We start from the raw sequence: 25,864 nt of genomic DNA, 5'->3' as shown, positions 1-25,864 counted from the left end.
GGGATCCAATGTCAAACTTTTCATACACGTTTCCTAAAATTGGATGTTGGGGTTATGTTGCTTCAGGGTCACTTCTCTCAATCATACCCCATTTGACCTTTCTTAAAACAGGGCATAGCAGGTCACTGGAGGAGAGATAATGTAAAAATTTGAGAAAGAGGAGGAAAAATTATAGGAGAGGAGAACAGATGGCTACACATCTGCTTTCATCTGCACAGAGGGAGGTACCCAGCTGGACCCAACGCTTCCCTGGAATTCTGCTCCCAACAGGCATCGTGTCTTATCAACGAACCTAAACCTATTACAGATTAAAATTGTATTCTATGGCGGATTAATCTCTCATGCTGTGTACTAGTATTTCTGTCCTGCCAGATTAGTAAAGCATAACCCTGATGAGGAGACAGGAAGACAACAGATTGAGAGTAGAGTGCCTGCTGTGACCCTAGGCTGCCTGTTACTGTAGCTTGAAGGGGAGCATAAATAGAGGATTCTGGAGGGAGGGGATTTGTATCTTTCAGGTTTGGGAAGGGGGGTGGACTGTACCTGTAAAGGTGTGTGGGTTAGGGCCTAAGGGGTGTAACTGGGGCGTAGATTGGGTAAGGATTGTAAGAGTACCTTGTGGTGGTGTGTAGTCATCAGAGTCTGTGTCGCTCTCGCTGCTGTCCTCCACTAGGAAGCTGGGGTAGTTCCATGACATGCTGACAATGCCGTCTGACTCGTGCAGCAGGATGTGGGCCAGCATGCGCCCGTGGCAGTCCATCACGATCACCTGGCCGTCCGCAGTACCAAACAATACCTGCAGGGGGAGAGACATGACAACACAGTTACACAAAACCAGGGAGGGACACCAATGGTTAAGTCATCTTGGTCCTGGAATCTGGAATAGAATACAACTTTTATTGTCCATATGTTACAGCGAACAATGGACATGTGTATAGGTCCTAGAATCTAGTCTAGGATATTTGTCTACTAAAAATAATGAAAGTGCAGCGCTAGAGAGAGATGATCAGCTGGAAACAGAAACAAACTCTCCAACAATCTAATAAACTGAGCTGACATCGTGTCAGAGCACAGACAAAAAAAACACCTCCCTAAGACAGATCATGTAGATAAGCAGTGAGTCTGACTTGGAGCTGGGCAGCGGGGAGTCTGACTTGGAGCTGGGCAGCGGGGAGTCTGACTTGGAGCTGGGCAGCGGGGAGTCTGACTTGGAGCTGGGCAGCGGGGAGTCTGACTTGGAGCTGGGCAGCGGGGAGTCTGACTTGGAGCTGGGCAGCGGGGAGTCTGACTTGGAGCTGGGCAGCGGGGAGTCTGACTTGGAGCTGGGCAGCGGGGAGTCTGACTTGGAGCTGGGCAGCGGGGAGTCTGACTTGGAGCTGGGCAGCGGGGAGTCTGACTTGGAGCTGGGCAGCGGGGGAGTCTGACTTGGAGCTGGGCAGCGGGGAGTCTGACTTGGAGCTGGGCAGCGGGGAGTCTGACTTGGAGCTGGGCAGCGGGGAGTCTGACTTGGAGCTGGGCAGCGGGGAGTCTGACTTGGAGCTGGGCGATATCTAATTACGTTGGTAAACAGTTTATCATAGCAATAAGGCACCTCGGGGGTTTGTGGTATATGGCCAATATACCACGGCTAAGGGCTGTATCCAGGCACTCCGCGTCGCGTTGCGCATAAGAACAGCCCTTAGCCGTGGTATATTGGCCACCAAAATGCCTGCTCACCCCAAATGGTGGAACTAAAATACTGTGGCTGTGGCAAAACACTGTCTTCCTTCCATCATGATCACAGAAATTGTTAGAACCTGGAGTTTTTCCTGGTCAGGTAAGGTCACATTATAAGGAAAAACTACTGACCCTAGTCAGTGACCACTTTCATTTTAATGTTCATAAAGAAGCAGTGTATGACGCATTACTGTATAATACATAACAAATAACAGAGCATAATACATATTAATATAACTAACAAATATACATGAATATAGCATGTACAGAATCAGTCAAAAGTTGACACCTACTCATTCAAGGCCTTTTCTTTTTACTATTTTTCTACATTGTAGAATAATAGTGAAGACATCAAAACTATGAAATAACACATATGGAATCATGTAGTAACCAAAAAAGTGTTAAACAAATCAAAATATATTTTAGATTCTTCAAAGTAGACACCCTTTGCGTTGATGACAGCTTTGCACACTTTTGGCATTCTCTCAACCAGCTCCACCTGGAAAGCTTTTCCAATAGTCTTGAAGGAGTTCCCACATATGCTGAGCACTTGTTGGCTGCTTTTCCTTCACTCTGCGGTCCAACTCACTCCAAACCATCTCAAATTGGTTGAGGTTGAGTGATTGTGGAGGCCAGGTCATCTGATGCAGCACTCCATCACTCTCCTTCTTGGTCAAATAGCCCTTACACAGCCTGGAGTGTGTTGGGTCATTGTCCTGTTGAAAAACACATGATAATCCCACTAAGCACAAACCATATGGGATGGCGTATCGCTGAAGAATGCTGTGGTAGCCATGCTGGTTAAGTGTGCCTTGAATTCTAAATAAATCCTTGACAGTGTCACCAGCAAAGCACCCCCACACCATCACACCTCCTCCTCCATGCTTCACGGTGGGAACCACACGTGGAGATCATCCGTTCACCTACTCTGCATCTCACAAAAGACATGGAGGTTGACACGGCGGTTGGAACCATAAAATCTCAAATTTGGACTCATCAGACGAAAGGACAGATTTCCACCGGTCTAATGTCCATCGCTCGTGTTTCTTGGCCCAAGCAAGTCTCTTCTTCTAATTGTTGTTGTGCTTTAGTAGTGGTTTCGACCATCTCGGCCTGATTCACGCAGTCTCCTCTGAACAGTTGATGTTGAGATGTGTCTGTTACTTGAACTCCGTGAAGCATTTATTTGGGCTGCAATTTGGCTTTTGCGACTGCACCTGAAGAAACGTTCATAGTTCTTGACATTTTCTGGATTGACTGACCTTCATGTCTTAAAGTAATGATGGACTGTTGTTTCTCTTTGCTTATTTGAGCTGTTCTTGCCATAATATGGACTTGGTCTCTTACCAAATAGGGCCATCTTCTGTATACCACCCCTACCTTGTCACAACACAACTGATTGGCTCAAACGCATTAAGAAGGAAAGAAATTCCACAAATTGACAAGGCACACCTGTTAATTGAAATGCGTTCCAGGTGACTACCTCGTGAAGCTGGTTGAGAGAATGCTAAGAGTGTGCAAAGCTGTCAACAAGGCAAAGGGTAGCTACTTTGAAAAATCTCAAATATAAAATATATTTGGATTTGTTTTAACAATTTATTGGTTACTACATGATTCCATATGTTAACACAGCCCCCCCATCAAACCAAGGGGTCAGGTGGGTGTTACACAATTAGTGGTTCTGGAGCAAAACAGCTTCTGTGCACCATCAGGTGAGTAGTAGAGTATTAGAACTAGTTACCTGCTGGTCGTCAGGTGAGTAGTAGAGTATTAGAACTAGTTACCTGCTGGTCGTCAGGTGAGTAGTAGAGTATTAGAACTAGTTACCTACTGGTCGTCAGGTGAGTAGTAGAGTATTAGAACTAGTTACCTGCTGGTCATCGGGGGTCCAGATACCACAGGTGATCTGGCTCTCCAGGTTGATCTCTGATGACCAGTGTCTCTGGCCGCTGACCGAGCCCACCAGGACAAAGCCATCACGGTAAGAGATGAGAGCCTGGGTACCGTCATGAGACCAGGTGAAGTCACTCACCTACAGGAAAAGGGGAGGAGGGGTTGCAGACAGGACAGGTCAGATATTGTACTCAATGGAGAACTTCCGTTGACCATGCTTTTTAGCACATCTGAAATAGGACCCAATTCCCTATATCGGTGTTTTCCAACTCCAGTCCTCGAGTACCCCCAATAACAGGTAGCCTAGTGGTTAAGAGCGTTCGAATCCCCAAGCCGACTAGTTGAAAAATGTGTTGATGTGCCCTTGACCCCAATTGCTCCTGTAAGTTCCTCTGGATAAGAGCATCTGCTAAATGACATAAAATATAAGCACACATTTTGTTGTAGGCCCAGACAAGCACAACCAATTCAACTTGTCATCAAGCCCTCAATGAGTAGAATCAGGTGAGCTTGTCCAGGGCTTCAACATAAAAATGTGTTCTGTTGGGGGTACTGAAGTACTGGAGATGGGGAAACACTGCCCTATATAGTGCACTACCAATGGCCCCCATTTGAGATTAGGGTGCCATTTTAGACCAGGACTAGGCTTATTCTGTGTCCAGGAAACTGGCCCATAGTGTAACCCACCTGAGCCCCGCGATCGTTGACCAGCTCCACAGACCAGCGGCCCTCGTACTGGATCCACACAAAGATCCCTCCGTCTGTGTCACAGGTGGCCAGCTTCTGAAAGGGCTCGTTCCATCGCACCAGCACCACCTTGACACACACCACAAGACAGGAGAACTCAGAATTACATGAGCACCATTTCGCCAGAGAGCCACATTTAGACACGGGAATAAAATCAATCAGAAAGTGAGTTAGTCTAATATCACCAGTGACGTAAAACAAGTCCTAATATCCTGAGTGTCTTAGATAACGAGTTTCTATCAATTTCCACTTCCTTTCATCATGCTGAGCCACTCAGAAGCAGAGCGAGGCAGAACAACTTCAGTGTCTGTCTTCTTTAAAACGCTTCAACAAGCTAACTCTCAAGTTATACTCCATATTCATAACTGAACACTCTAAGCAAGGGGGACCATTTGCACCCCACATGCCCCCATCCAGAACTTCACTCAATCTGGAGAGAGGGCTGAGGGATGGGGGGGTGATGATAATGGAGTGGGGCCTGATTAGCTACTTTGGCTGAAGCGCTCACAGAAAGTGGGAAGAGTGTGAGAGAGAGAGAAAGACAGAGAGGGAGAAAGAAAGAGATGGAGCGAGTATGAGAGGGTTAGTAGACGTGAGTAGGAGCGGTGCAGCTTGATGACCACAGAGTCAAAATGGATGATCCCACTGGCAACAGTGACTCGCAGATATATGGGCTTTTGCACTGACCCAGATGTCACTGAATAGACGGTGCCGTACAGCACTGTATCTGCGTCACGGCTCTGACCTTTAGGTAGTAACACTGAGGAGGGGGGGGGGTGAAAGTGCGACCTATGGCGCGTCTGCTTTTGTCTCATTCTAATCCTTGTCTTTATCTCCCTCTAGTCTGTTTCTCTTACTCTCTTCATCTGCCTCCCCATCACCCACTTTCTGCCATCCTCCCTCGCTCTCTCTCTCTCTCTATGCATCTAAAACACTTTCTTTCCCTACCTCAAGCTCCCATTCTCACTCCCTCTGTTTGTCTGGTCTTCTGTAGCGTGACTGCCTATTCCCAGAGGTATAATCCCATGCTTGGTGCACCTCTCCACAGACCCAAAGCACGTGGAGAAAACACACACACACACACACACACACACACACACACACACACACACACACACACACACACACACACACACACACACACACACACACACACACACACACACACACACACACACACACACACACACACACACACACACGTGTACAAACAGGCTTTATCAGGGCTTACACTGACTGCACGCCCATCAGATCAGCTCCCCTATGGGCTCAGACCTAGATTACCCCGCTAGGCTCTCTCTCTCTCTGCACTCCTATATAGCACAGGAACCACTTTCACTGTGTACAGTCACAGGTCAGAGTTGAAAACATAACCTGTTCTGGGGTCATGACCTCCGCTCAGGTACAACTGAGAGACAAGATAGGCAGAATTATAAAACAGATCTACGCAATGTGCAGATTAAGTCCCTGTCCAAGCAAATGCACTATACTCAGTCAAACACACGTTCAAAAAGGCTGAAGAATAAAGGATGTATTCACCAGCTGTCATCAGGCCTCCCAAACACAGTGTTGTTAGTATCTATTTGTACATACATAAACCCATCATCTCCACCTCCAGCTGGGCACAAAAGGTGAGTATCTGAACACCCATCCCTTCTACAGCCTCTCCTCACAGTCTAAAGCCTGAGTAATAAGAGGTCCACTACGTTAGATTTACAGTGCTCTCCCACCCACTCACTCTGGCATAAATCCTCCTGCAGTACTATAGGCCTGTCCCCAGTACACACCCACAGGGGAGCCACAGCACAATGAGACCAGGCCTGCTGCTTTAGGGCTGGAGATAGAACTGTAGGTCCTTATAATGATAGGTTTCTGTAGGGTAGGCATTCACACACAGCTGAAAGGACCCCTATCCATCATCAGGCTACAAAGTCACCAGGTGATGTGGGGGCCTCAGGGCAGGCATAGAAAGCTCATTAGGTTTTCACCGTGATGATGACACTTTCTAGAGGCATGACCAGACTACACAGACAAGGGATGAAAAAATAAATAACCAGACTGTTTTTCTAAAGGCTAGTCCCACCATTTTATTTTGGCCTATAGCCTGCTGCCACTGCACCGTCTACAACCTCACTGGAGCGAAACGTATTTGTCGGCCTGCATTATACAATCTATTACTGCAGTAGTCAGGGGCACAGGCCTGCATTATACAATCTATTACTGCAGTAGTCAGGGGGCACAGGCCTGCATTATACAATCTATTACTGCAGTAGTCAGGGGCACAGGCCTGCATTATACAATCTATTACTGCAGTAGTCAGGGGCACAGGCCTGCATTATACAATCTGTTACTGCAGTAGTCAGGGGCACAGGCCTGCATTATACAATCTATTACTGCAGTAGTCAGGGGCACAGGCCTGCATTATACAATCTATTACTGCAGTAGTCAGGGGGCACAGGCCTGCATTATACAATCTGTTACTGCAGTAGTCAGGGGGCACAGGCCTGCATTATACAATCTGTTACTGCAGTAGTCAGGGGGCACAGGCCTGCATTATTCAATCTATTACTGCAGTAGTCAGGGGGCACAGGCCTGCATTATACAATCTATTACTGCAGTAGTCAGGGGGCACAGGCCTGCATTATACAATCTATTACTGCAGTAGTCAGGGGGCACAGGCCTGCATTATACAATCTATTACTGCAGTAGTCAGGGGGCACAGGCCTGCATTATACAATCTATTACTGCAGTAGTCAGGGGCACAGGCCTGCATTATACAATCTATTACTGCAGTAGTCAGGGGGCACAGGCCTGCATTATACAATCTATTACTGCAGTAGTCAGGGGCACAGGCCTGTACCCCTTGATTAGATGGAGAGGAAATACAAATACAGAGATCCTGATAACAGCTTTGGTTACACACACACACACACACACACACACACACACACACACACACACACACACACACACGTACCAGTCAAAGGTTAGGACACACCTACTCATTCAAGGGTTTTTCTTTATTTTTACTATTTTCTACATTGTAGAATAATATAGAAGACATCAAAACTATGAAATAACACATATGGAATCATGTAGTAACCAAAAAAAGTATTAAACAAATCAAAATATATTTCATGTTTTAGATTCTTCAAAGTAGCCTCCCTTTGCCTTGATGACAGCTTTGCACACTCCTTGCATTCTCTCAAAAAGCGTCATGAGGTAGTCACCTGGAATGCATTTCAATTAGCATGTGTGCCTTGTTAAAAGTCAATTTATGGAATTTCTTTCCTTCTTAATGCGTTTGAGCGAATCAGTTGTGTTGTGACAAGGTAGGGGTGGTATACAGAAGATAGCCCTATATGGTGAAAGACCAAGTCCATATTATGGCAAGAACAGCTCAAATAAGCAAAGAGAAACAACAGTCCATCATTACTTTAAGACAATCCAGAACATTTCAAGAACTTTGAAAGTTTCTTCAAGAGCAGCCGCAAAAACCATCAAGCGCTATGATGAATCTGGCTCTCATGAGGACCGCCACAGGAAAGGAAGACCCTAGAGTTACCTCTGCTGCAGAGGATAATTTCATTAGTTACCAGCCTCAGAAATTGCATCCCAATAAATGCATCCCAAATACATGCTTCACAACATCAACTGTTCAGAGGAGACTGCGTGAAATCAGGCCTTCATGGTTGAATTGCTGCAAAGAAACCACTACTAAAGGACACCAATAATAAGAAGAGACTTGCTTGGACCAAGAAACACGAGCAATGCACATTAGACAGGTGGAAATCTGTCCTTTGGTTCGATTAGTCCAAATTTGAGATTTTTGGTTCCAACCGCCGTATGTGTGGTTCCCACCGTGAAGCATGGAAGAGGTGGTGTGATGTGTGGGGGTGCTTTGCTGGTGACACTGTCTGGCACACTTAACCAGCATGGCTACCACAGCATTCTGCAGCGATACGCCATCCCATCTGGTTTGTGCTTAGTGGGACCATCATTTGTTTTTCAACAGGACGATGACCCCAAACACACCTCCAGGCTGTGTAAGGGCTATTTGACCAAGGAGAGTGATGGAGTGCTGCATCAGATGACCTGGCCTCCACAATCACCCGACCTCAACCCAACTGAGATGGTTTGGGATGAGTTGGACCGCAGAGTGAAGGAAAAGCAGCCAAATAGTGTTCAGCATGTGTGAACTCCTTCAAGACTGCTGGAAAATAATTCCTCATGAAGCTGGTTGAGAGAATGCCAAGAGTGTGCAAAGCTGTCATCAAGGCAAAGGGAGGCTACTTTGATGAAACTAAAACATAATATATTTTGATTTGTTTAACACTTTTTTGGTTACTACATGATTCCATATGTGTTATTTCATAGTTTTGATGTCTTCACTATTATTCTACAATGTAGAAAACAGTCAAAATAAATAAAAACCCTTGATTGAGTAGGTGTCCAAACTTTTGACTGGTACTGTATATATATAACACACACACACACACACACACACACACACACACACACACACACACACACACACACAAAATAGGGGAGAGCGTGCGTATTTAGCCCTGTGTGGGGCTGGGGGGGATTAGTGTGAGCTGGTCAGGCGGCCCGAGGGGGACAGCTGAAGTGCCTGGACCGCACAGTGACGCAGCGATTTAGGGGATCAGACGTCACATGGAGACAGACAGGATCAGACTTGGCAGCTACAGAACTCACAGGGCCCAGGGAAACAGCGCACTAAAACAGGACAGCCCCAGATACAGGCTAAACCAGCATAGTAGCCTAACTTTAACCTGTCCGGGGCCCTTACAAGGATTCTCATTTAAAGGGCAGGAACGGGAAAACTATACCAATGTACAGCCACATAATAAGAATATTACTACTAGGATATATACAGTCAGCGCCAAAAGCATTGTGACAGTGACAGATGTTGTTTTGGCTCTGTACACTTTGGATTTTAAATGATACAATGACTGAGGTTAAAGTCTGCTATAATTTGAGGGTATTTTTATCCATATCGAACTGTTTCGAAATTACAGCACTTTCTGTATATAGTCCCCCCATTTTAAGGGAACAAAAGTAATGTGACAAATTCACGTGTATTAAAGTTGTCAAAAGTTTAGTATAAATATCATACCCCCCAAAAAATGCTAACCTCCCTTGTTATTGTAATGGTGAGAGGTTAGCATGTCTTGGGGGTAAGATATAAAAAGCTAACCTCCCTTGTTATTGTAATGGTGAGAGGTTAGCATGTCTTGGGGGTATGATATTTGTACGTCTATAAATTTCTCACTCAATCACGATTCATTCAGGATTATCCCTAATCATGGCAGTATCCACATTAATGTAGAAGTGTCTAGAAACATTTTATTCTTAAAACGTGAGGTCTATGTACAAAAAGTGCGGTAATTTGTCAAAAGGTTCACTCGATATGGATGAAAGAAACCCTCAAATGAAAGATGACAGTCTCATAGACAGTGTATAATTTCAAGTGCTGCAGTACAGCGCCAAAACAGAAAATGGCACTGTCCCATAACATTCAATAAGTCTGTTCACAAAATATAAAAAAATAAAATAATAATAATAATATAAAAAACACTTTCTCTGCCTCTCCCACTAATAACGGCATTCAGGTAACAGAGAGGCGCCAAGTTCAAATCCCCTTAACAGTAATATCCTGACAACTGCAGGCTGTTGACCACTTTTACCTGGAAAGTTGGCAGCAGCAGCTGACAATTGGCAGGCTGGCAGTGAGTGTTATTGTGGCCCTGGCCCCTGCCTGTGACTCAGGGACCCAGCAGAGAACCAGCAGGGACCCACGGAGGACCCGGCCAGCCTCACTGAGGTGGCAAATCAAATAAAGGGACAACTGTACCATGCATTGCCCAAGCAGCCCAGTCAGCAGAAGGGGAGAGGACACTTACAATGAATAGAACGGGCATCCCCATTCAAGTTGCCAGGGTTAGAGGTTCCAAGCCGTCCTATTCATTCTATTTCTATGACTGGTACAACCACTAGAGGAGAGGAGTGAGGACAAAGGTCTGCTGGATCCTTGGTTCTCAAGGTGGAGGGAGGTGTTCTTTATACAGGGAAATGGAGATGAGGGCAGGTTCTGCTGATGTGCAAAAAGGGATCTTAGAACAAAGTGAGAACAAACTTATCCAGCTGTGCCACATGGAGTACACTGAGTGTACAAAACATTAAGAACACCTGCTCTTTCCATGACTGACTGACCAGGTGAAAGCTATGATCCCTTATTGATGTCACCTGTTAAATCCCCTTCAAATCAATGTATATTAAGTGGAGGAGACAGTTTAAAGAAGGATTTTTAAGCCTTGAGACAGTTGAGACATGGATTGTGTATGTGTGCCATTCAGAGGGTGAATGGGCAAGACGCAAAATGTAGGTGCCTTTTAACTGGGTATGGTAGTAGGTGCCAGGGGTACCGGTTTGTGTCAAGAACTGCAACACAGCTGGGTTTTTCACTTAACAGTTTCCCGTGTGTATCAAGAATGGTCCACCACACAAAGGACATCCAGCCAACTGGACACAACTGTGGGAAGCATTGGAGGCACATGGGCCAGCATCCCTGTGGAACGCTTTCGACACCTTGTAGAGTCCATGCCCTGACGAATTGAGGCTGTTCTGAGGTCAAAAAAATATTAGGAAGATGTCATTGCCCTTAGGAGCTGATCTAATATCAGTATAATGTTTTTGCCCCTGATGGTCATTATTAGGATTGGGGGAGTGTAAGCTGATCCTATATCAGATCCAACTCTCTGGGCATGTGTTAACATCCTGTTCAGGTTTTCAGCAACATTTAGATAATTACAATCAGCACCCATCTAGGCAATATTTAGGCCTACACACAGCAATAAAGACATGCACTGCACAACAAAGACAAACCATGTTAAAGAGGTGGTTGTCCAATAACTTGTAACTCAGTGACAGAAGAGCATTCTCCTCAGTGACCCTCTCTGTGATGGGAACTAAGGACAGACCGCCTGAATCAGCCAGCACACTATAAAACGTAAAGACGCAGTCAAGCGTCTTACAGAATACAGACAGAGCAGACATGTAGAGAGAGGGACACACACACACCTCCTTTCCCCCAACTCCAGCTCTCCTCTGTCTCAGTGTCTGACGTGACATTAAATCAGACCCGGAACTGAATTAGAGAAAACCGCTGCGCTAGGACCAACGCAGGGGCGCCGGGAGGAGGGGTGATTTGCGGCCGGACACCAGGACAGGACCTTCGGGGTAGGTATGGAGATATTTTATGGGAAGATGGAGCGTTGAGTAGGGGCTTTATTAAATATCGATATCTGATAATATGACACAGATGACTGGTCCTAATGGAAGGTTAGGATCAGTAGAGGAGTAGCCACTCGCAGACTAGTGGGATTTGCCTGGCTTTACCATGGAGTTGGCAGGGTTTCCGCTATCACTGCATAGGCGGCGTAAGACCCCCTTCAAAACACACATATCCCTGCACCTGAGAGGAGACGAGTGTGAATTGCATAACAACGTCCTCTCCAGGGATAGATTAGCAGCTAAAGCTGTCACTAAGAACACTGGCCTGTGACACCAAACACAGCACATGCCACTGAGGCCAGGGTCACTCACTCTCTTCCTTCCTGAAGGGGCTCTGGAGTGAAAACAGAGAGGTAGAGGCATGTAGGGTTGGGCGATGTCAACTTTTCTCCTATCGTGATTATGTACCCATAAAACATTGTGAGATATATGATTCTTTCAGCCCCATTGGCCACTGCCCAGCCCCAAAAAATAACAATAATTAACAAAAACTCAGCTAAAACGACAGTTGGGCTATAGCGCGAAATCTAATGCAACTTTATGACAACACCTTCATAGGCTAGAATATTTTGGAAATAAGCTACTGTTCATAATTTCAACTTGTCTTAAAGCTAGTATGATAGGCCAGTAGGAGGAATGAGGATGGGTTATTGGCCATTTGGCTTTCAACCTCGCATGGATCACTTCTTTCTTAAGCTTACACTTGTAATACATTTAAAAAATCTATAGGCTTTTGATATTTTTTGATTTGTCTCATTTTTATTGCTCTGGCTACTTAAGTTTTTAGGCTAAACAAATTAATTTGAGATGGAACTCTGTTACATTCCTTGTTTGATCTGGAGAAAGCTATTGATAAAACAATGAAGCGCAGCCTTCAGTCATATTCATACCAAATGAAGAGAGAAGGGAACATAGGCTACATAAAAATAAATACTTACAAGGTTTAGGCTATAGCCTAATGCCCATGCATCCGACAGAGAGAGAAACAATATCTTTCTGACTGGACATTTTGCGCTGCTTTGGCAGGCTTCTCCACTCTGTCTGGCATACATTCCTCTCTTGTGTTCTGTAGGCTATATTAAAATCTATTTTATTGAAATAGGCTACAGCAAATAGGAATAGGCAAATTACTCGGGACGTCACTTGTGCGCTACCAAGTTCAAATAGGCTAAACCATCGTCTGTCACCATCACCTGTCAATACATGTCGTCGTCACCGTCGACAACTGATGTCTATCATCGATCATGTCTAATATCGCCCAACCCTAGAGGGATGTAGAAAAGAGAGGGGTGCTCAAAAGACATGAGGAGGGGAGAGCTGCCGGAAAGAGGGCAGAGGAAGACAGGTTATGGGAGGAAAGAGAAGGAGGGGGCAGTAAGCAGGAGAGAGGGGCGTCAGAGGAACATGAATGGGGTGCTAGAGGAAAGTCACAGAAAGCAGGTAGAAACCAAGAGAAGCATGAAAGGAAAGAGGATAGGCAGAGCTAGAGACATAAACCCCCCTGAAGTCTGAAAAGCAGCCAAGCCTATGCCCGCAATATGAAATGGTATGACTGTGTGCAGATATAAACCTTGATTTAAAGCAGGGTACTGCCAGAGACCTCACAATACTTAGATGACAATATGATAAGTATTGTGATTCAATAGTGTTATTTTATTGCAATTTGATGTTCCAAACATACTGTTTTGGAACACCTTCCTAATATTGAGTTGCACAACCTTTTGCCCTTAGAACAGCCTCAATTCGTTGGGGCATGGACTCTACAAGGTGTTGAAAGTTGTAAGTCGCTCTGGATAAGAGCGTCTGCTAAATGACTTAAATGTAAATGAAAGTGTTCCACAGGGATGCTGGCCCATGTTGACTCCAATGCTTCCCACAGTTGTGTCAAGTTGGCTGGATGTCCTTTGGGTGGTGGACCATTCTTGATACACATGGGAATCTGTTGAGCGTGGGAAAACCCAGCAGCGTTGCAGTTCTTGACAGAAACCAGTGCGTCTGGCACCTACTACCATACCCCGTTCAAAAGGCACTTAAATCTTTTGACTTTCCCATTCACCCTCTGAATGGCACACATACACAATCCATGTCTCAATTGTCTGAAGGCTTAAACATCTTTCTTTAACCTGTCTCCCCTCCTTCATCTACACTGATTGAAGTGGATTTAACAAGTGACATCAATAAGGGATCATAGACTAACCAACTGAAAGCTATGTCATGGAAAAAGCAGCAGAAATAAAAAAGTGCTGAAAACATGTTGGCTAACTATTTAAAAAGAAGATGGAGAACAAGCTATAGAATGAAAAATACCGTCGTTTTGGTGCAGGTACAGTCCTCTAGCGCCAGATAGCTATAGTATAAAAAAAATATATATCCAATTTTATTTTATCAATACATCTGCCTCAAATATCTATATAATATCATATAATTTCCACTCCCCATCACTACCATGCATCCTTTAGGACCGATTAAGACTGTATGAACTAGACCCATCTAGTGTATCATACCATAGTAAAGGCTAAAGAAGAGAGGGCAAAGGCAGCGAGAGAGAGATGTTCTGAGGTTATTCTGGTTGCAAATATAAACATTATGTTACCAGCATTATTCTGTAGACAGTTTTTGCCATGACCTCAGATCTGTAAACTAAGACCAGTTTGTGCAGTGAAGAGGCTGGTAAACAGGTAGCAGTGTCCCCAGGGTCTGGTAGCATAGGTAATAGTGCCCCCAGGGTCATGTATGTCTCTCTGTAGAATGCTTGGTCTGTCTGAAACATGCAATCACACTACATAACACTAGGCTCAGGGCAGGCATGTTGAAAAACAGACTCCAGACTGAACCCATGGGTACTGGGAGGTGTGTGTGTGTGTGAGAGTGTGTGTCTGCACATTGTCTACTGCTGCAGAGGGGCTTGAGATGGTGGGTCACACTTCAAATACCACAAAGTTAACACACACCTTGCAGCCTGGTGTGCCTCCATAAACCTTCATTTCGGAGTCTGCAGTAACGGTCCACAAAGGATTTTTTTCTAATTTCTTATTTTTAGCCCCAAAAGTAAAACAGGCCCCTTGAGATTGGCACTGTTAATGTTCCTACATCAGATCAAACACAAAACACGCACGCACACACAAAATAGAACAAAAAGCCAAGGCTGTGTTGTCATCAGAAGGACTGATAGGACTCCCATTGGGATTATAGGCCTACTGCTGCATTGGAATTAGATTGACAGTCATAACATCTATTTTTATATTAAAATACAGACACTCCCACTATAAAGGCGCTGCTTCTTTTGAATTGCGTTTTAAAATTAGTCTCAAAGCAGACAGTGTCACTGCTAATAATAAGCTGTTTTACGGTCTTGTCGATTTGGACTAATCTGGGCTTTTTGTTTTGGTTCAAAATGGATTTGCAGTGAAGATGGTGGTGTTAGAACAGATTATAATGGAGTAAGATGTCTTCATCTAAACACACACACATCCCATGATGACACTCAATGAGGTGGACATGGAACATCCCAAAATCAAGCTGACGTGAGAGGACTGAGGACCTAGCATACACATGAGACAGCCCGATAGAAATAAAGCAAAATAAGGTTTATGACCAGAAATGAACAGATAATCACATTATCTACCCCTTTCCATCTCCCTGTGTCTGTTTAACATCTCCCTTCAACTATCACTATCTTGGTTTCTCCCTCTCTCACAGAAACAAGTAGGCTGCCCTGCCCTGCACAGACTTCTACTTCCATCTCCCTCACTCCCTCTCTTTGAAGTGACAGAGCCTGTGCTCAAGCCACAACTGATGCAATCTCCAGAGCAAGTGTCTCATCCCTGGATCTTGATGCTTTTTCTCTGGCCTGCAAACACTCTCTTCCCCTTTCTCGCCCTCTGCACCTCCCTCTTCTAACACCTACTCTTATAACCTTTCATAATTATCTCCCACTCAGTGACCCTCTATCCCCCTCTCCACTCCCACCTCTACTTCTCTCCGCCCCCCTAGCTTAGGGTAAATAAACAAACATTAAATCTGGGAGGTGGGAAAAATATTTGACGACTTTGCCATTACCTTGACATGACTTCTTCAGACACTCATATTATTTAACCTAACAATAGGTGTGTAGGTGCGGCCACAGAGCTCAGTCTCCTGCAGCCTCTCCTCTCCTGTCAGCTTAAAGAGATTCTCCGATACTTTTGCATACTTTTTAGCCAGTAGTTCTGAAAATAGTACTGACTCAAGAGCCAAAAGTGGTCCCTGAAAACTGTATCACGCCACATACAGTGCCAACAGAAAGTATTCACACCCCTTTACTTTTTCCAAATTTGTTGGTGTTACAAGGTGGGGAAAAATGTATCTCTCATTTTTTGTCAATGATCTACAGATAAAAAAATAAATAAAATTTAAACAAAATGTTTGAATTTATAATAGCTTGATTAGCTAAGTATTCAATCCCCTGAATCAATACATGTTAGAATCAACTTTGGCAGCGATTACAGCTGTCTTTCTGGGTAAGTCTAAGAGCTTTGCACACCTGAATTGTACAACATTTACACATTATTTAATTGTTTTATTCTTCAAGCTCTGCCAAATTGGTTCCTAGAGAGCTATTTTCAAGTCTTGCCATAGATTTTGATTTAAGTCAAAACTGTAACTAACTCAGCAACATTCAGTGCATTTGGCCTTATGTTTTAGGTTAATGTCCTGTTGAAAGGTGAATGTCTCCCAGTGTCTGTTGGAAAGCAGAATGAACAAGATTTTCCTCTAGGATTTTGCCTGTGCCTAGGCTGGACAAAGTAGAATTACTGTTTAACGTATGACCCACCTTACTTTTCTCCACATCCCGCAAAAATCTAAATCAAACGGAATGCGTTTGAAGTGATGATGCGCCCCCGAAAACAGCTAGCATGTCCAGCAAAGTATATCGCCAGTGGCACGCACGCACACACTTCATGCAGATCAGCAGCTCCACAATGACGTGACCGACTGGCTCCAAAGTGGGGGCTTTTTGTGGAAGCCAGACGAGACAATCCAAGGAGGATGTAGTGAGCAAAGTTACTGGGCTAGAATTTAGTCAAGCTTGCTCTTTATAGATTTATGCTTCTAATTGAGCATGTTATACAAAAACATTTTTGATGATAGAGTATAGCCTATGGCTGGATTTATGTATTTTTTCCAATGCTACATTAATTTGACAGACCTAACTTAATTGACCCTCTTTCTACAAGGCCTAGTCTATGAGAGGCCTAATCATATTTCTATGGATATTTTGTTAACGCCTATAGGCTATAGATATGCATTCAGGTAATGAACTCATTATTATACATCAACATTTTAATTTGATTACAATTATTTGGCAATCATTCTTGAATTAGATTATTATTTTATTTTTTAAATAGTCTACCCTATACATCACATTAAATGACAAGATTGGATTGAACTTTTTTTCTTTTATATCAGGAATAAATGAACTGTCACAAGCTATACTTCCCACTGTGTTTAATTTCTCATGGTTATAACAACATTGTAACATCTTCATTCTTTTTAAGAAAAATAGTGTAGGTTTTCACATGGAATAATATAACTCTTGAAGCTCACATTAGGCCTAGGGCCTGCACAAGTGTCTAGGACAATGTGGTAAAGTACTGTTATTCCTTATCCACTTAAATGTTTTTATTTATTGTTTAATTTAAAAAGTAAAACATTCGCTCGCCACAGTTTTCTAGGGGAAAATCCGTTAAACAGTGAATCAATTTTGTCTGGCCTTAGCTATATTACGTTTCTTTTTTTCATAAACTCCCTAGTCCTTGCCGATGACAAGCATACCCATAACATGATGCAGCCACCACTATGCTCGAAAAAATGAAGAGTGATACTTAGTGGTGTGTTTGTATGTTACCTCAGGCCAATACTTCACTATCACATATTTACAATGCAACATCCATGCATATGTGTGTGTAGAGTGTGTGTCTTACGTGTATGCGCCTGTGTGTCTCTTCACAGTCCCCGCTGTTCCATAAGGTGTATTTTTCTTCTTTTTTTTTATAAATGTTTTATCTGATTCTACTGCTTGCATCAGTTACCTGATGTGGAATAGAGTTCCATGTAGCAATGCCTCTATGTAGTACTGTGCGCCTCCCATAATCTGTTCTGGACTTGGGACTGTAAAGAGACCTTTGGTAGCATGTCTTGTGGGGTATGCATGGGTGTCCGAGCTGTGTGCTAGTAGTTTAAAAACAGACACCTCAGTACATTCAGCATGTCAACACTTACAAAAAGTAATGAAGTCGATCTCTCCTCCACCTTGAGCCTTACATGTATATTATTATGGTAGGCTCTGTGTACATTTAAGGGCCAGTCGTGCTGCCCTGTTCTGAGCCAATTGTATTTTTCCGAGGTCCCTTTTTGTGTCACAAGACTGAACAGTACTCCAGGTGTGACAAAACTAGGGTCTGTAGGACATGCCTTGTTGATAGTACTGTTAAGAAGGTAGAGCAGAGCTTTATTATGGACAGACCTTTCCCCATCTTTGCTACTGTTGTATCAATATGTTTTGACCATGACAGTTTACAATACAGGGTTACTCCAGGCATTTTAGTCATCTCAATTTGCTCAATTTCCACATTGCTTATTACAAGATTCAGTTGAGGTTTAGGGTTTAGTGAATGATTTGTCCCAAATACAATGCTCTTAGTTTTTGAAATATTTAGGACTAATTTATTCCTTGCCACCCATTCTGAACCTAACTGCAGCTCTTTGTTAAGCGTTGCAGTGATTTCACTCGCTGTAGTAGCTGACATGTATAGTGTTGAGTCATCCGCATACATACACACTGGCTTTACTCACTTTACAGAATTCAAAATTACAATGCTTCATAATTTCATCAGTTATACTTGGATGTGTAGTGTCAGCGTTTGTTGATGGCATGTCTTGCCTAAGTTTGCTAATCTTGCCAATGAAAATCATTAAAGTAGTTGGCAATATCAGTGGGTTTTGTGATGAGACATCTGATACAATGAATGATGGAGCAGAGTTTGCCTTTTTGCCCCAAATTTCATTTAAAGGTGCTCCAAAGCTTTTTACTATCATTCTTTATGTAATTTTTCTTTGTTTCATAGTGTAGTCATTTCTTTTTATTCAGTTTAGTCACATGCTTTCTCAATATGCAGTATGTTTGCCAATCGGTTGTGCAGCCAGACCTATTTGCCATTGCTTTGCCTCATCCCTCTCACCCACACAATGTTTTTCCTCATCAATCCACAGGGATTTAACAGTTTTTAACAGTAAGTTTCTTAATGGGTGGGTGCTTATTAGTAACTGGAATAAGCAATTTCATAAAATGTGTCAAGTGCAGTGTCTGGTTGCTCCTTATTACACACCACAGACCATAAATATTCTTTACATCAACAACATAGGAATCACTACAAAACATGTATGACCTCAAACACTATATTAGGCCCATCCTTTGGACCTTTTGTTTTCCTAGACATGGCTACTATACTGTGATCACTAAATCCAATGGATTTGGATAATGCTTTAAAAGCACATTTCTGCAGCATTAGTAAACATGTGATCAATACAAGATAATGATTTCATTCCTGTGCTGTTTGTAACTACCCTGGTAGGTTAACTGATAACCTGAAAACAGGTTGCAGGCACTAGCTACAGTGTTGGATTTCCCCCAAAGACAATGCTTTGTATTCAGGACATAAAGTTTTTAAAAATTGCCACATTTATTGCAGTTTTACTTTTGTGCCTTATTGCAAACAGGATGCATGTTTTAGAATAGTTGTATTCTGTACAGGCTTCCTTCTGTTCATTCTGTCAATTAGGTTAGTATTGTGGAGGATAGGGACGCACTGATATGACATTTTTGGCCGATACCGAAATCCAATATTTTCCTTGCCAAAAGAAAAACGATATCAATAACTGCTATAAAAAAATGTTGCTGCCTTTTAAGCATTCTAGTACAGTTAAATAGTTAACACACACACACACACACACACAGACACACAGAGCGGTCTAAGGCACTGAATCTCAGTGCAAGAGGCGTAACTACTGTCCCTGGTTCGAAACCAGGCTGTATCACATCCGGCCGTGATTGGGAGTCCCATAGGGTGGCACACAATTGGCCCAGCGTCGTCCGGGTTTGACCGGGGTAGGCCATCAATGTAAAAAACTATTTGTTCTTAACTGACTTGCCTAGTTAAATAAAAGGTTACACACAAAAAAGTTATTTTGTTGGCATTTACGTATGTCCCCATTACCAGTAAAACATAATCAAAACCTATTTCTTTCACTAACTTGCTGTGCTGTTTCGTTGTTCAGTCGTTTCATTCTCAACCAGGATTTCATCATACATGTCAAGCAGTGAAGTTTTAGCTCTGTCTGTCCATGGCCTCTTCTGTCGTGGGTCCTCTTCCTCGGTGCGCACTGTCACTGTGTCCATTTCTATCTTATCCAGCTGTGTCTAACATTTCACATAAACCCTGTTTCTTGTCTGCATCGAAGTAGCGGTCCTTGTACCTAACATTGAGCATGGTGGCGACACAGTAAAGAGGCTCAGAGAGAATGTCACCGAATCTCTTATTCACAGCCTCGAGTACTTTTGTAAGTTAACCCCACGGTCTGTGTCGGCAGTTGTTGACCAGGAGTTTCAATGCCATGACAGAGGGTATTACGTCCGCTGCAGAGGATGAGCTTATTTCTCCAGTCAGTTGTTCGAATGGCGCTAGGAGTGTATTCATGTTTCCAAGTTTCAAACATGTTCTCAAATGCCATTGAAATGGCAGCAGTGGTATGAGAACCAGCACATTCTTGAGCATGCAATATGGCTTTCTTCAGTATGAAATCCTTGTCGACCCACTGTGCTGTCAGACTCAGCATGCTCATGTGGCTGGTCCAAATGTCAGTCGTGAAGCTAATAGCAGGAACGCCCATAGCAAGTAGCTCATAGATGTACGTTTCAATAATACTGTGCAACTCCGGTAGGGCAACATCTGAAAAATAGTGTGTATCGGGGCTCGACCAGTCGGTGAAAGTCAACATCATCCACGACAGAGGACGGTTGATTGTCATGGGCAATGAATACCATTATCTTGGCGTCAATGGATTTCACCTTTGAGTTGTTTCGCTGAAATGATCTTACTCTTTCAGATGACTGCTCAACTTCAACTTGTTTAATTGTTGGAAGTGTGCCCTTAGTATTTTTCTGTTTTTTTTCTGTGTAGCGCTGTATTTTTCATGGCGTCATTACATCATCTACTTAAGTTATATAGGTATGCACATCAGCTTTGACATCGGTTTTTCACATCGCCGTTAAACTTGACAGACATCAGGCCGATGCCAATGTTGGCATTTTTAGCTAATATCGGCCGATTCCAATATGCTCAACGATATATCGTGCATCCCTAAGGGATCCATCCTCAGTTTTTGCCTATCACAGCCATTAAACTCTGCAACTGTTTTAAAGTCACCATTGGGCTCATTGTGTAATCCCTGAGGGGTTTCCTTCTTCTCCGGCAACTGAGTTAGGGAGGATGTCTGTATCAGGCTGTAACACAACAAAATGTGGAAAAAGTCAAGAGGTGTGAATACTTTCTGAAGGCATTGTATGTGCACCATCTCATGGCTTTCTCTCTCTGCTGTATCCACTTAGCGATTGGACCTGACCCGCAACTTCATTGGACAATGCTGAGCAATCCTCTTGCTAGCTATCACTCAAATGCGAGGGGCTGAAGCTTATTGGCTAGAACTCAAATTGCTAGGGGCTGGCCCACATGAGGGGAAATGTAGGGAATATGGCACAGCTTCAAGAAAAGTGGCTTTCAAACTAGGGATTTCGTGGCCAATTGAGGTAAGACAGTAATTCTGCTCATAGATTATGCATGTATGAACTACACATTGACACATCCAGTCCAAAGCGGGAGATTTTAAAAAACACTTTTAGTCACCAAAGTACCGGAGCATGTCTTTAAAAGCATTTCTCTTCCTTCCCTGCGACCCACTCCTGTCCAGGATCCAAACTTGCTAAACAACCCATAACTGTCTCTGCTCTGGTGATTATGACCAATCTAAATCTTGTCGGTCGCAGTTATTGACCTTGGCTGTTCTGTTTGAGCTCACATTAGATTTTGGCCTATTCTATTCTGTGAGGTGTCTTATTTAACATGAAGGTACATCATTACCCATGCTGACAAAGTACAGCGGCAGAACTGCTGATAAAGTGGATTTTCCTGTTCAGGCCAGCAGCCAGTCACATAAATATAGAGTGGAGACCCTGCTCAGCTGGTCATGGGTTCTCTCCTCTCTTCACTACTCACCAGAGCGCTGATGTGATGCGAGTAAGCACATTCGTCAGAACCTGATAGAATTCATTAGGCAAACTCATTTCCACACTGTCAGAGACACCGAATTATGCGCCCGGCTACCAAATTATGGATTTTACATTTCCCAAAGCATATGCTTATTTATTGCTTTATATGAAATATGGTCTGGGGAAGGATATTACAGACTTCATTACTAGGGAAAGTGTGAAAGGGGGAACTGTTGTTTCGGATGAACATGTACTTGAATGAACGTGTCTGGAAGTGGGTAAAATGAGAAATCAACCAAAATCCCTTAAAAACACACCTATTGGGCACAGACAGATTTTTCACCTTGTCGGCTCGGGTATTCAAACCAGCGACCTTTCGGTTACTGGGCCAATGCTCTAACCCAGTGATTCCCAAACTTTTTATAGTCCCATACCCCTTCAAACATTCAACCTCCAGCTGCGTACCCATCCTAGCACCAGGGTCAGCGCACTCTCAAATGTTGTTTTTTGCCATCATTGTCAGTCTGCCACACAAACACACTATACGATACATTTATTAAACATAATGTGTGAGTTGTCACAACCCGGCTCGTGGGAAGTGACAAAGAGCTCTTATAGGACCAGGGACACAAATAATAATAATCAATCATTTTGCTCTTTATTTAACCATCTTACATATAAAACCTTATTTCTTCATCAAAAATGGTTAATAACTCACCACAGGTTAATGAGAAGGGTGTGCTTGAAAGGATGCACATAACTCTGCAATGTTGGGTTGTATTGGAGAGAGTGTCAGTCTTAAATAATTTTCCACACACAGTCTGTGCCTGTATTTAGTGTTCATGCTAGTGAGGGCCTAGAATCCACTATCACATAGGTACGTGGTTGCAAAGGGCATCAGTGTCTTAACAGCGCGATTTGCCAAGGCAGGATACTCTGAGTGCAGCCCAATCCAGAAATCTGGCAGTGGCTTCTGATTAAATACATTTTCACAGAACTGCTTGTTGCAATTTCGATGAGGCTCTCTTGTTCAGATATCGGTAAGTGGACTGGAGGCAGGGCATGAAAGGGATAACGAATCCAGTTGTGTCATCCGTTTCGGGAAAGTACTCTCATAATTGCGCACCCAGCTCACTCAGGTACTTCTCTATATCACATTTGACATCGTCCGTAAGCGTGTCACGGAGGCTCTCCGCACTGCTAAAGCTAACTCTCTCTCCTCTGCGCTCATCCTTCTAGACCTATCTGCTGCCTTTGATACTGTGAACCATCAGATCCTCCTCTCCCCCCCTCCCCCCGAGTTGGGCATCTCCGGCGCGGCTCACTCTTGGATTGCGTCCTACCTGACAGGTCGCTCCTACCAGGTGGCGTGGCGAGAATCCGTCTCCGCACCACGTGCTCTCACCACTGGTGTCCCCCAGGGCTCAGTTCTAGGCCCTCTCCTATTCTCGCTATACACCAAGTCACTTGGCTCTGTCATATCCTCACATGGTCTCTCCTATCATTGCTACGCAGACGACACACAATTAATCTTCTCCTTTCCCCCTTCTGATAACCAGGTGGCGAATCGCATCTCTGCATGTCTGGCAGACATATCAGTGTGGATGACGGATCACCACCTCAAGCTAAACCTCGGCAAGACGGAGCTGCTCCTCCTCCCGGGGAAGGACTGCCCGTTCCATGATCTCGCCATCACGGTTGACAACTCCATTGTGTCCTCCTCCCAGAGTGCTAAGAGCCTTGGCGTGACCCTGGACAACACCCTGTTGTTCTCCGCTAACATCAAGGCGGTGACCCGATCCTGTAGGTTCATGCTCTACAACATTCGCAGAGTACGACCCTGCCTCACACAGGAAGCGGCGCAGGTCCTAATCCAGGCACTTGTCATCTCCCGTCTGGATTACTGCAACTCGCTGTTGGCGGGGCTCCCTGCCTGTGCCATTAAACCCCTACAACTCATCCAGAACGCCGCAGCCCGTCTGGTGTTCAACCTTCCCAAGTTCTCTCACGTCACCTCGCTCCTCCGCACACTCCACTAGCTTCCAGTTGAAGCTCGCATCTGCTACAAGACCATGGTGCATGCCTACGGAGCTGCGAGGGGAACGGCACCTCCGTACCTTCAGGCTCTGATCAGTCCCTACACCCAAAGAAGGGCACTGCGTTCATCCACCTCTGGCCTGCTCGCCTCCCTACCTCTGCGGAAGCACAGTTCCCGCTCAGCCAAGTCAAAACTGTTCGCTGCTCTGGCACCCCAATGGTGGAACAAGCTCCCTCACGACGCCAGGACAGCGGAGTCAATCACCACCTTCCGGAGACACCTGAAACCCCACCTCTTTAAGGAATACCTGGGATAGGATTAAGTAATCCTTCTAACCCTCCCCCCTCTACCCTCCCCCCAAAAAATATATAGATGTACTATTGTAAAGTGGTTGTTCCACTGGATATCATAAGGTGAATGCACCAATTTGTAAGTCGCTCTGGATAAGAGCGTCTGCTAAATGACGTAAATGTAAGCTTGAGTTAATTTGCACACAAAAAAAATCATAATGCAGACAGAGAAGAGCTCCAACTTCTTAAACATAGCCTCAATTTTGTCCCGCACATTGAACAGTTGAGGAGTCCCTGTAATCCTAGATTCAGATCATTCAGGCGAGACAAAACATCACCCAGATAGGCCAGTCGTGTGAGAAATCATCATGAAAGCAGTCAGACAAGTGAAAATTATGGTCAGTAAAGAAAACTTTAAGCTTGTCTCTCAATAAAAAAAAAAAGTGTCAATACTTTGCCCCTTGATATCCAGCGCACTTCTGTATGTTGTAAAAGCGTTACATGGTCGCTCCCCATATCATTGCATAGTGCAGAAAATACGAGAGTTCAGGGGCCTTTAACAAAGTTAACCATTTTCACTGTAGTGTCCAAAACGTCTTTCAAGCCATCAGGCATTCTCTTGGCAGCAAAAGCCTCTCGATGGATGCTGCAGTGTACCCAAGTGGCGTCGGGGAGTAACTGCTTGCACACGCGTTACCACTCCACTATGTCTCCCTGTCAAGGCTTTTGCACCATCAGTACAGATACCAACACATCTTGACCACCAAAGTCCATTTGATGTCACAAAGCTGTCCAGAACATTAAAAATAGAATCTCCTGTTGTCCTGGTTTCCAATGGTTTGCAGAAGAGGATGTCTTCCTTAATTGACCAGGAGCTGTGCCAGGCCCGCCACGTCTGTTGACTCATCCAGCTGTAACGCATAGAATTCACTGGCTTGTATGCGAAGCAGTAATTGTTTCAAAACATCTCCTGCATGTCACTGATGCGTCGTGAAACAGTGTTGTTTGATGGAGGCATTGTCTGTATAGTTTGTTTGTCCTTTTCCCCCAGCATTGTCCCAGGAAGAATTTAGTCCTCCACAATAGTATGGGGCTTGCCTGTCCTAGCCACTCGGTAGATCACCATATAAGATGCTTCTAGCACCTTCTTATTAATGGTATCTGTTGCTTTTATACATGTCTTACTACTCGAAAGTCGTCTTAATTCTCGCTCAAAAAACTCCTGTAGCTTATTTTTCAAATTGGCATGTTTTGTTTCTAAATGTCTGGTTTCATCAAGTTGTGAGATAGTACTTTTGCACATATAACACACTGTGGCTGAGGAAAGGCACTACTCCCAATATAAGTGAACTCCAAATCAATGTAGTTCTCATCATATTTGCGCCTCTTGGATGGTCCAACGTCCCTGTCTGTTGTTCGGTGCTTTCCCGGGTAAGGGGGCAGTAGCTCTTTGACTGCATCAGATTCACAACTGTCAGTGTCCATGCTAGCTGGGCTAACAACAAATGTAGAATTACTGATGCTAGCATTGGATATGCTCGTGGAAGCAGAACAACTTGT

General features: G+C 44.1%; 1 protein-coding gene across 2 annotated transcripts in view; it reads right to left on the bottom strand.

Moving 5' to 3' along the window:
• The window catches only part of tulp4a (TUB like protein 4a), a 50,844-nt gene that overhangs the window by 20,065 nt on the left and 4,915 nt on the right, over nt 1–25,864 (bottom strand). For both annotated transcript variants that reach the window (XM_014205638.2, XM_014205639.2), the window contains exons 3-5: nt 4,297–4,425; nt 3,587–3,748; nt 616–796 (exon numbers count right to left, since the gene is read on the bottom strand). In XM_014205638.2, coding sequence (XP_014061113.1) covers nt 616–796; nt 3,587–3,748; nt 4,297–4,425 — 472 coding nt within the window. The remainder of the gene's footprint in view (nt 1–615; nt 797–3,586; nt 3,749–4,296; nt 4,426–25,864) is intronic.

The sequence above is a fragment of the Salmo salar genome, chromosome ssa06 (genome assembly GCF_905237065.1).
Source record: "Salmo salar chromosome ssa06, Ssal_v3.1, whole genome shotgun sequence".
Lineage (NCBI taxonomy): Eukaryota > Metazoa > Chordata > Actinopteri > Salmoniformes > Salmonidae > Salmo > Salmo salar.
The sequence above is the reverse complement of the archived record's forward strand: the minus strand, read 5'-3'. Positions and strand labels throughout refer to the sequence as shown.